This window comes from Uloborus diversus, chromosome 5 (genome assembly GCF_026930045.1).
Source record: "Uloborus diversus isolate 005 chromosome 5, Udiv.v.3.1, whole genome shotgun sequence".
Taxonomy (NCBI): Eukaryota; Metazoa; Arthropoda; class Arachnida; order Araneae; family Uloboridae; genus Uloborus; species Uloborus diversus.
In genome coordinates, this window is record NC_072735.1 from 48,284,791 (window position 1) to 48,298,074 (window position 13,284).

The 13,284-nt window shown below is 33.3% G+C and overlaps 1 protein-coding gene across 1 annotated transcript in view; it reads right to left on the reverse strand.

Annotated features, from left to right (window-relative positions):
• LOC129221898 (band 7 protein AGAP004871-like) overlaps positions 1 to 13,284 on the reverse strand; it is a 69,035-nt gene that overhangs the window by 27,545 nt on the left and 28,206 nt on the right. The window contains exon 2 of the mRNA XM_054856272.1: positions 12,086 to 12,157. Coding sequence (XP_054712247.1) covers positions 12,086 to 12,157 — 72 coding nt within the window. The remainder of the gene's footprint in view (positions 1 to 12,085; positions 12,158 to 13,284) is intronic.

Here is a 13,284-nt window from a genome sequence, read left to right on the forward strand (position 1 = left end):
TCCATGAAACTAAAGCCCTGGGAGGAGGGCTTTACATGAAACTAGGAATCAATCACATTAAAAAAAAAAAAACCCTCCATTGTATCTGTTATATCCGTGCCTGAGGTGTGCCGAGTGTGTTTAATTAACACGGATGCAACAAATACGAAAAATGGGTTTATTTACAAGACATAAATTATGAGCTGTTACTTTACACCGACGGATGTAATCGCCATGTTCTCGACATCCCACGGCAGTCCGGCTGTTGCCAACAGACTTTTCCTATATCCAACATCTCCCTCTTTTAGGACATGACGAAGTCCTTGTATTTTTGAGGCAGTTTTCTGGCTCTTTGTGGTCTGGCTGTGTTCGGTACTGCCGCTACAGATGGATCAGCTCTCCCGGCATCAGATGAGGAAGAAAACTCATTCAGGAGAGATTCATCGATTTCTGATCGGTCGGCAGTAACGAAATTGAACCACGTTTCCTGATCAGGCCGTTCGGTTGTTCTGAACTCTTCAGTTAAGACATTGGAGTTAGAACGTGTTACTGTGTTGTCATACCGGAGGCGTAGCTGATTAGCATGGGAACGGATGAGTCGTACTCTGTCATTTGATTCGAGAAATACGTTGTAAAGTACATTCCCTTTACGTTCGATTATTTTCTCTGGTTCCCATTTCCAGGTATTATTTAGGTACACTTTAGCATACATTAAATCGCCTTCCTTGAAGTTTCTATTTTCTGCTCCATGGTGCCTGTTAAATTGAGAATTTTGCTTTTCATTGATCCTGGCAGCTGTATTTTCAAATGGACGAACCAAGTCCAAAACAGTTCTTAATTTTCTTCCCAGCATCAACTCGGCCGGTGATTTGTTTCCAATGTATTTATTTGGTGTATACCGGTAAGTGAACAAAAATGTATTTACAGCTGATTGAAGATCTCCTCCTTGTTGAATTTTCTTAATTCCCCTTTTGAAAGTGTCTACAAATCTCTCTGCTTGTCCATTTGATTGAGGATGATAAGGAGGTGTTGTACTTTGCTGGATACCATTTTGTTTACAAAAATGATCAAAAAGATGACTGGTGAACTGTTTACCGTTGTCAGAGACTATTGTTTTCGGTACTCCATATCTGGCACAAGTTTCTTCCATAAATTTTACAGTTGCCGGTGCAGAGATAGATTTTGTCATGAAAATTTCTGGCCATTTGCTATGTGCATCGATAATAAGCAGGAAATAATAACCTTCTATAGGCCCTGCATAATCGACGTGTACTCTTTCAAATGGTTCTTTTGCTAATGGCCAAGATGCAGTAATGTTTTGGTGGGTGATTTTCTAGAAATTTGGCATGGATGACATCTCTTAACGTAATTTTCGATGTCTTTATCCAAAGAAGGCCAAAATACATAACTTCTAGCATATGATTTCATGCGTTCCATTCCAGGATGTCCATTATGCAGCTCTTTTAGAATTCTGCATCGGAATTTCTCTGGAATAAAGGCGCGTTCACCTAACATTAGGCATCCTTTTACAACTGAGAGGGACTCTCTTCTGTTAAAATATGGTTTCAATTCTTCTGGAATTTTATTTTTCTGAGAAGGCCAACCATGTTCAAGAAATTCTATTACTTGTTGAGCTATTTTATCTTTTTTCATTTCAGCTTGAATAAGCTTGTGTGTTATGTTCACTGCTTCAACTGAGTTATCCAAAATTTGATTTACTGTTGTTTCCAAATGAACTGAAGCGATGACAATTTCTTCCTCGGGTTGAATTTTTGAATTAATTAGTCTTGATAAAATGTCCGCGTAGCCGAAAGAATCCGTGGAAATATATCTAATTTTGAAATTGTAGGCTAATAATGTGCAAGCCCATCTTTGAAGTCTGTTTGCAGTATGGGTTGGAATGCCTTTTGGTGATCCAAAGATGCGTAAGGAAGGTGGTCAGTTTCTAGGGTAAATTCTCTCCCATATATCATCTTATGGAATTTTGTTACTGCAAATATTAATGCAAGTCCTTCTTTTTCTATCTGACTGTATTTTTGTTCTGTAGCCGACAAAGTTCTTGAAGCGTGGAAAACAGCTTTTCTGGAACCGTCTGGAAATTCATGATAAATAGTAGCTCCTATTCCAGTGTATGAAGCGTCAGCTGCAACAATGATTGGAAATTCTGGGTTGTAGTGTGTTAAAAGAAGGTTACTTAGCAAAATTTTCTTTATGTCTTCAAAAACTCGCTCGCATTTGTTTGTCCATTTCCACTCAACATCTTTTCGAAGCAGATTATCTAATGGTTGTCTGATTTTCTGTAGTCTGGGCACGAATTTTCCATAATAATTTATACCTCCCAATACAGATCTCAATTCCGAAATGTTCTTTGGGGGAGGCATTTATTTAATAGCTTGAATTTTCTTTGGATTTGGATGGAGACCGTTGCCATCAATTATGTGACCCAAAAATTCAATTTTCGGTAAAAATAGTTGACATTTTTCTGGACGAACGACAAAACCGTAATCTTGAAGCCTTCCAAAAAGTTCATTTAATTGCTTTTTATGCTCAGAAACAGATTTGCTTGCAACCATTATGTCATCAAGATAAGCACTTGTGTTTTTAAGTCCAGAAATCATTGCATCAATAATTTTCTGAAATTCTCCAGGTGCTTGTTTCACTCCTAGGGGTAATCTGTTAAACTTATAAAGTCCTCTATGAGTGTTTATAGTGAGCAATTTACCCGAATCTTCATCTACTTCAATTTGAAAATATGCTTCAGATAAATCTATCACACTGAAAATGCAATTTCCATCTAAGTTTGCAAAAATATCATCTGGAACGGGTAACGGGTGCTTGTTCGTTTCCAGTGCATCATTCAGTCCTGTTGAATAATCAGCACATATTCGTATTTTCCCATTTGGCTTCTTGACGACTACACTGTAAAAAAAATCTGTAAAATTTACGGAAAAAAAACTGTCAGCCAGGACGCCAGTTTTCTTCCGTTTATTTTACAGAAATCTTCCGTATTTTTATTATTTATTCAAGCTGATTTATTATTTTATGAAGATTAAAAAATGAAACTATACTTTTATAAATACATTTCAATATTTACTATACTACTACGAAATACATGTATACAAAGGTAAATTTCCGAATATGCCTCTGTAACAGATGACAAAAAAACATAATAATAAAATATTGATTAGGATGCAATGAAATGGAAGTTGCAAACGATTTAAGACTTACTCGCTTTAAATAAATATAAGATCAAAAAACTCGAGCACGAGAACCAAAATCCAAACAAGCGGGCGAAATTTCGAAGAAAAACAAAGTACGCGGTGAGGCGATGGTAACAGTTAACGCTTATAACCGGTTACAGATTCAAAAAAACAGAGAAATCCTGTATTTTATTACGAACAGCTTTTTTTTTGTAAAAAATACGGATTTATTCTTCAAAATTTACAGTTTTTTTTTACAGTGTACGATAGGAGCTGCCCATGCTGAATAATCAATTGGCGAAATTATTCCTAACTTTTCCAACCGATCTAACTCTCCTTCAATTTTGGGAAGTGCGGCATAGGACACTGGTCTCTTATTTCTGAATACTGGTCGAACACTTTTCTTTAATTGTAGTGTCATCTTTGTTTTTGTACAGCGACCTAATTCTGTTGAAAATACTGCAGGAAATTCCTTCATAAGTTGCGGGGTAAAATTAATGTCCGGAACTGAGCGAACACTGCAACATATACTTGAAATCGGAACGTCCCACAAATCAAACAGTTCGATCCACTGAATTCCAAATAAATTAAGATTTTGTACTTCTGTTACGAAACAAGTCCCAGTCTTCGTAGTGTCATTTATTGTTATTTGACAGCCAAATTTATGGGTTAACTTTACGAGATTTCCAGATGCACTGTTGGCGGAAAATTTTGTTTTGTCCGCCGTTGGTTTTCCTATTTGTTTCCACGTATCTTCGGAAATAATAGTAATGTCAGAAGCTGTATCGAATTGAAGTTTGACCATTTCATTATTTATTTGCACGGAAATGTATTTTCTTTTATCTTCAACAGAAATTTCATTTATGGCAAAAACTGCTTCTGTATTAGGCGAAAAATACTTCCTTTTTTTCTTCCGTCCAGCCGCAGTAGCTTGGCGTCCGCTGTTACAATATCCATCTTTATGCCCGATTCTGTGACATTTTTGGCAATGATGTTTTGAATAATTACAATTCTTTGCAAAATGCATTTCACCACAAAACCAACAAGGATATTTTGGCATAATTGGATTATCATTACGTGGATTTGGCGATGATTCACCAAGCTTTGCGCTTGGAAGCAGACGATCTTTTGTTGCGGGTTTCTTGAAATTTTTCCTCGCCAAATTTTGCTAATTTATCGTTCGAAACTTTATTAATTGATGATTTTGCTGAACTGCACTGTTGTATCATGGCTGCATCTTCTTTTAATGAAGTGAAAGTTTGGCATTCTTCTACGAGTTTGCGAATATCAACTGGTGAATTAGGGGATTGTTTATCCATTAATTGTAACAGTCTAGCACGAATTTCATAATACTTTGGTGCGTTTAGTCCACTTATGAAAATTAGGCATTTGAACTGTTCGATGTCCAGTTGATTATATTCAATATCCTCGCAATTTTTATTTACAATGCCTGCATATGAGGCGAAATCATCGAAGTCTGATTTTTTTATTTGAAGACAGTTGTATCTTTTGTGAAATACTGACTGTTTAAGACTAAGAATAGATTTCAATTGACTCACTGTATCGGCAAATGCTACATCTTTGACTTTCTTTGGAAGAATGTAGTTGACGTATTTATTATACGACGGTAGATCCAGTTTCCTTAAAAGTAATCTAACTTTAGCGGCGTCATCCAATTTAGCTGCATCGGTATTGAAAGTTTCTTCGTACCGTGTGTATCATTTATCGAATGTTAGTCCGCGATCTGCGTCGTAAATAAAGTCACTAATACCTTTCGCCAATGTTTCCATTAAAAATTCAACGTTATCAGGTCCATTGGACGCTGTAGTTGCTGATGGGCCTTGATGTTGGCGAAATGCTTCTTCCAAAAGTTCCAGCCGTTGATTTGTTGTAAATGCCAGCTTTGTTAGTTGCTTCAGTAATTCATCAGTGTTAGCCATTTTTTTTTTAATGCTTGCAGAATTATATTCAATTTAATAGTCCATAATTCGTGAAAATCCTCGTCGCCACTTTTGTTATATCCGTGCCTGAGGTGTGCCGAGTGTGTTTAATTAACACGGATGCAACAAATACGAAAAATGGGTTTATTTACAAGACATAAATTATGAGCTGTTACTTTACACCGACGGATGCAATCGCCATGTTCTCGACATCCCACGGCAGTCCGGCTGTTGCCAACAGACTTTTGCTATATCAAACATCTCCCTCTTTTAGGACATGACGAAGTCCTTGTATTTTTGAGGCAGTTTTCTGGCTCTTTGTGGTCTGGCTGTGTTCGGTACTGCCGCTACAGATGGATCAGTATCAGTATTTTTTTTTCTTTCATATAAGGTAAAAGCGACTGTATTTTTATAAAATTGTGCGGAAAAAGTTACAAACACATTTTTTGTAAGTTTTATAGGCGAATTTTGACAACACTACTCAGTGCTCATGTGTCGTTGCATAAGTGGTTCTAAAAGTTCATCTTTTTTTTTCACTTAGGAAATTAATTATTATATCTACAATCTAATTTTTTTATTGAAATTTAATTTACATAGGAAGAGATTAGACCAACAAAGAAACTTTAAACTGTTATAATTGTCTTGTAACAATTGTTTTTAAACTAGGCTTCATACTAATGTAACATTAGTCAAAACATTGTATACAAGTTTGCATTGCTTAAACAAAAACAAACCCAAGTTTATAAAAAGTCATATTCTCTTCATTTAGGATGATATCTTTAATATTAATCCCTTAACTATTTAGAAATAGTTGAATTTAATTCTTTAAAACGTATTTAAAATATGTAACATCAGTAAAAATAACATCAAGCACATTTCTCTTTTTGGTAATAAACCTCAAATAAATTGCACAAATGGCATTGACTACTGTAGAAAGGCGGCAAAAAAGGAGGCTAGATAAATTAAGAAATAAAGGAAAACATGAAAATTAGAAAAAATAAAACAAATTAGAAGACAAAAAGAGCGTATGATAAAAAATAAATAAAATAATTTTAAAAAACCTAGCATGATTACCACAGTTAGGAATAAGATTAAAAAGAGAAAATAGGTAAAGAAATAGAACAAGAGTAGAACAAATTTATTGTATTGAAGTCCCAGGTTTAAATTAGCAACTGCATTATCCCTCTTTAAAATAATGAAACCTTGGTAAAACCTGTCAGTCATTCAAAGCGCTCTTCATATCTTCCTAAAAGAAAATATTTTCAGCATGAAATTTGACAAACAGATACTCCAAGTTCTTCATGTATTACATTTGAATAAAAGTGCTACATCATCGAAACAGAAATATTTCTAAGTGTCACAGCTTTATGCAAATTTCAGAGCTATCACCATCCGACTTGCAGCCATGTTATAAAGAGTTATTTTCGAGTAATACTTTTTTTTAAATTCAGAAGCTGTAGCAGGTCTTCTGAAACTACAGTGCTGGTAAAAAAAATTGCATCACCCTCGCATTTTTACAACAATGGGATTGTGTGAGAAGTTTTGGTCAACCGATTGACGATGAATGTATGTGAAATTCTGCAAAACTTATGAAAAAAACATTCAACAGCAGGAATCATATAATTGTTTACGTAGATCGGGGCTGTTTCCGGGCCAAGGCAAACTGCTGACTCCATGCTCATTTTTCCATTTCTGAACCTGAGTGTGAGTTTAGAAAAAAAAAAAATACTTAACCCCATGTCGATTTAAGTCTAATGGCAGGATAAAGGTCTTTAAATTGTTACTTACCAGTTTTTCCCTATGGCACGGAGCAGAATCATCCTGGAAGATAACGTTTGGAACTGAAGTAAAGTGATCCCGGATAGTAGGAAGCAATTTCTCCTCCAAAATGCCAATATACACCTGAGCGTTTACTGTTCCTTGCACAAAGTGAAGCTCGCCAACTCCTTGATCAGAAATACATCCCCAAATCATCTGGGATACGGGATGCTTGACTGAGTGTTTAATGCAGTCGGTATGATATTCCTCTCCTTTGCGGCGCAGGTGATGCAATTTTTTTTACCACCAATGTACATCTCGCATGCCTTAGTGTTGAATTTATTTTCAAGAATTATTTGTCTAAATTTCTTCTATGCAATGAAAAATATTTTTGACGAATAGAAAGCATTCACAAGCATAAGCTAACTCCTTTTGAAAAACTGTTACGATATGCTATGATATAACCTAAAGATTTTCAACTGCAGCTAAGGGATACATCTCTTTCTTCAAAAGAAATTCTAAATTTTTGTAACTTTCATGCAATTTAAAATTGGAACGAAAGCGTTAATGACTGCAATTCAGGAAACATTCCTAGTCCGAGAAAACGTCGCAAAAGAAATTATCGCGTACTACATTCGGACCAAATATGATGTAATATTAAGCTGAAAATCTCTATAACTAATGATTTTTTCGATAACAAGTTTCAAACTGCAAAAACTTTCATCTACCCAAATGCCGATATCTCTTCGCAAAAATGTTTTCGCTCCGATAAATTTTAAATAATTCATTAAATATTTCGAACGCATTTACTTTAATAAGTTTCAGTAGTATGTATTATAAGTTTGCACGACATGCATGTATAAAGGAGTTTTGAGAATGTATTTTTTTCTACTTTTTAAAATTTCAGTTCTTTTTGCGCATGCCTTTAAAATAATTTTAAAATGAATGCTTTTTCTGTTCAGAATTATTGTATAATGTGCATGTTTATATGCTTCTCAAATTCAAGCGAATCTTGTAAAAATTAGAAACCTGAATGGTGAAAAGTTTTAGTCAAGCATACTGAATTACTTTATTTTATTAATGAGCTTACTGTACGCTCAGGCAAATATAAAAATGATCATATTTGGTCAATATCTAGTGGCCGGGAGCCTTAACATTTTTAATGGAAGCTATTTTTAGCTTAGAGCAGGAGTTAGTAAATGTAAGGAGCATGCCCAATCATTTGCTCCGAGCAAAAGCTGAGAAAAAAACGCCAAGACACGTAACACAACAACGACGAATGATTGACATGTTTTGAGTGAAACTAGCGAAAGAAGCCTGATTTCTCCCGATGCTTTGCTTTAAATGCGATCACGCAACTTGGGATCTTTGCTTCAGGAATGAAAGTCTTCACTCCTTCTCTTTTATAGATTCTCAATGATTTTTAGTTAATGGTCACAAACCAGAGGATTTTGTATCAACATGAATATTAAATATTTTAGTTTTTTCATCACTAAAAATTAGTTTGATTTTGTAAACTACATTTGCTGCGAATGAAGGTTTTTTTTTTGTTTCCAATTTTGTTTTGAAAAGCGCATATCGACAGAAAGTTCCTTTTTATCCGGATCAAAGGATACACTACTCGAGGAAAATAACTTGGAAGCCAACAATAATAATTAGCGCAGTGAAAGAATGGCAACTGGTTAAGACCGATAGCATTTTTTTAGATCGCCACGGGGTGACATTAATCGCCATATGGCAAAAGCCTCCAATTTTTGCATTTACGTTCATGTTTAAAATATTACTGATGTATTTTGTCAGATTGCAAACCTCTAGGAAAAATAGCGACATCTGCATCACGTGGTTCGGAAACTATATATTTTATTTTATTTTTGATGACTTGATAGTTTGTATTTTCATTTAGCATAATACTGATGCATTTTTTCCGGTTGCCAACTGTTTAGAAAAATATTATACATGTTTCATACGCGCGATTTGGAATCTATTTATCTAACTTTTTTTTTTTTTGTATTTTTGCTTAACATATGAGTTTTTTTTTTTTTTTTTTTTTTTGTATTTTTGCTTAACATGTGAGTTTTTTTTTCTTTCCAAGTGAAAGCCAATGCAGAAAAGAAACGTTTTGGCAACGAATAGTTAAACCTATCCAGATTATATGAGAACTGCGAGAAAGGTTTTCAAAACGGGCTATGAATATAAATATCATTACAATAAGTTTTTTCTTTGTGTATTTTAAAAGAGTAACTGTAGAGCCTTTTAGTACTCTTTAATAACAGAAAGTGTAATAAACGCCTGTTTGATGTAAATACAACTAAATACAACAGACAACAGTGCATAAAACAGACGACCAGAAAGTAGAACAATTACGAAGAGAATTTTGCTTTTAAAAAACTTACATTTGTTTATACATTCCACTATGCAATTCTACTATAAAATAAATAAATTAAATAAATGCTGTTATAATGTCAGGAGGTAAAAAAACTTAGAATTTGAACAAAATTTACAGTGCTGTGACGTATCTTTCATGAAAAACTATTCAAAGACAGTGGTCAAAGATCCTTTAAATGTGCATATTACACAAACACAAAAATTTACCTTTTTTACTGAACTAATAAATGGGAAAGTATCAATGCTATCAATCAGGGTATCTTTGAGCAGCAAGTTATGGATATTCCCCAGAGTTCGAAAATATTATGAAAATATCGAAAATATTCGATATTTTGATGTATATCCGATATTTTCAATTAGCACAAACTCAAAATAGTAAATGCATAATGACATCACTCTTTATTTTCTTATACTATAATTACAATATTTGGACTTAAAATTTAGGTTTCTTGAATTATTAGTAAATAATATTTCATTTTACATTTCTATCAATTTTAATAAAGTTAATTAAGCATTAGCTGTTTCACTCATTTTTCTTCTGGCTTCCGTTAGCTACTCTTACAGTTATATGATTCATAAATAAACAATATGCATTAATTGGTGTACAATCATAAAACATTTTCTTTTTTTTCTGAGCAATGTTTAATATTTAACAAGAAACTTTTAATATGAATTAAAATTGTTACATTACTAAAAATGTTATGAATATAAAATACAAGTAATGAAGGAATAATATATTACTTTGTTATATTAATGATGTATTAATACATCATAAAGATATAGTGCATAACTTTTAGGTTATTGTTAATAATAATTTAACAATATTACTATAAATTATGTACTTTTTTTATTTAAAACACCGTAGTTGAGAAAATAAATATCGAAAATATCAAAAATATCATGATATTTTCAAAATAAATATCGGATATATATCGTGATAAATATCATAATATATATCAACTGATATATATCATGATTTATATCAACTCATATATATCGGCAAACCCTGATATTCCATGACAAAAAGTTCGGTAGATAGTCCTGTAACATTAACGTAGATGAAATATTAACGAAATTTACTTTACTGTCCTTTGAAATAGTCCACCTTCCATAACTATGCACCTCTGAGATTTGCTACACATGTCCCGGAAACTTTGCAAGAAGTCTGCTTTTGGGATGTAGCTCAAAAGCTTCGTCACTTTTGTGGGATGTTAAGAATATTGTCAAATCTATTTCCTCTCACAGTGATTTTGAGTCGTGGGAATAGGAAGAAATCTGGAGAATTGAGGTCTGGTGATTATGGTGGATGTTCAATTTGCACCACACCCTTTTTCTGCAGGAGCTGTTTTGACAGATTTTAAATTGGTCTTTTGTTCATTCATTTTCCTGTTGTCAGCGAAGAACCAACGCTCTGAACACAGACTTTTTAAAACTAGTCTTACACGGAGCACAAACGATGCTCAACCGAACAACAGTGTTTGCAGATAGTCAAGACTTGCCACTTCAAGATGGATTATTTTATTTCACCAGTGTTGCCAAATTGGTCGTTCTAACTTTACTCACTGAACTTTTTTCCCAAAGTTTGTTTTGAAACTGCTCAATTCCTATTTTAAAAGCTTTATTGTATTTTTCAGTATAAAACGAAAGAAACATTCCTTTCTCAACTGTTGTCAATCTATCCAAAGCTAAGAAAAGTAATTATCAAACCGCATTTAAAATGACTTATTAGCCTGGTTCAAAGGTATCCATCCATTTAGGACAACTTTGAAACTATATTAGTAAATGTAGTTGAACGTGAATGCAACAAAGAAAAATGTCTAAATGTTCAAAAACTTCTCCCTTTATACTTCAAAATATCACAGGATTTCTCTCACTAACAGTATTGCGTAGAATATTACAATGTATGAAGAACACTTTCAACAACTTCAAAAATAGCTTCCGGACGGTAACTTTAGAATTATTGAACGATGCAATGAGCCATGTACAATATTGTCTTTTTTTGGAGAATATAAAGTAAAAAACTAACGCATATTTCCTAACCTAGCCGGGAGAGTAAAACACAAGTCTTTCAAGTTTTTTTTTATTTGAAGCCAAAATCAGAAAATTTGTAGTTGTGCAAAGTTATGCAGCAAGACTCACAATTACAATGATTGACAGTACGCAAAGACTGCAAAATCAAAATGAGACATTGCTATACTATATTTAGATCCAGAATATAAAGAATGTTGACTGGTGAAAACTCGCAATCACTTCGCTGCAGCCTAAGTTTTTTTTTTTTTTTTTTTGAAGTCAAACACACAGAAACGTTTGAAGGGGTTCAAAGTTACCGTGAATGACTGTGCGTATCAACTGCAATATAAAAATGAGACATCACATCATGAGATTTTATTTAGATCTAGAATGTGAAGAAATGTTGACTAGTCAAAACTCACAATCACTTCGTTTCAAACTGTTATTTATTTATTTATTTATTTATTTTTTTTGAATCCAAACGTACAGAAATGTTTGAAGTGGTGCTAAGTTATGTCACATGGTTCAAAGTTGATACGAATTACTGTACGTATAGACTGCTAATTCAAAATGAGACATCACAAGACTTATTTATATCCAGAATATAAAGATAGTTGACTAGTAAAAACTCGCAATCTCTCCACTGCAACCTCAGTGAAATACCGTTTCGGCATTTTAAATATTTCTTCACAGATATAGTTATTATATTAAGTAATATTTAGACAAAAACTAATGTGCTGATAAAACTGTAAGTGCAAAATAGAGGAGTGCTATTGAAATTTAAAAAATCAAGTATTTCTTGAATATACATACATGGCACGAAGGATACCCTTTCTGTTGAGTTTCTAGTGACCATTTCAACTGGAAGGCGGATTCGGTCGTACTCTAACGGACAATAAGATTACTTTAGAATGGAATTAAACTCATAGCTAAGGCATTTATTTGACATTCAAAAACAGAAAAAGAAAAAGAAAAAGAGATTGAAAACATGCTACACTTATATGACAAATAGAATATAAAGAACTTTTTGTATTGTTGAATCCTCAAATATTCGGTTTACCATGCATAGAAGATACAAAACACAAAAGTAATTACTATTGAGTAGAAAAACGGAAAATAAACGTTTTGCCATTGAAATAAGGCATATGTAAGGTTTTATGGTATTTAAAATATTCTTTGATTCATAAAATAATAATAATAACAAATGAAGACGAAAAGTATTCTAAGGCATGTCATTCTTTTACAGCATGAGAATTTGAGTTCTCAAAAGAAATTTTATTTATTAGGAGAAGTGTTATTTATTCATTGGTACATCACTTTCAGCATAATTAAACTGCAATATGATATTTTTGCCGACAAAAAATTAAATATAAATGAACTGCTCATTATAATGCTGTCGTGGTCTCTAAACTTTTAAACTGATATTAGTTTTAGGTAATTAGGTAAGTGTGCCAAATAAGGGCAGCCTTTAGTTCGTGGCCTAATATCCCGCTTATTTATGATTCAATTTGCTCCAATTGTTGTATAAATAAATAAATAAATAAATAAATAAATAAATATATATATATATATATATATATATATATATTCACATATAGGTAGTTCATATATTCATCTCACAATGACCTCCGATGACTTCCCATGTGGGCGATTCTGGGGGGGGGGGGGGGGAGCGCAATTTCTTCAGTTCGCCAGAGGCGCCTGACCCCATAGTTACGCTACTGAGTATACAGTCTATTTTTCTTGGGCTATCAAATTACAGGAAAAAATGACGGTACACAGCGACATTTTTCTTTTTGAATTAGTCAATTACATAAATTTGGATTTCTTGAACAAATTTCAACGTTTTTATACATGTGATGTACAGTGAACCGGGAAGAAATAAAATTTTTATGTAAAATAAAGTCAGAAAATATGGACAAGATTTTGTTGCATTAATTGTTGCTACGCTTTCACCTGTTGATAACCAACTGCTTGTTGATAACGCTTTATCATTAGTTAGGCTTTCTGAT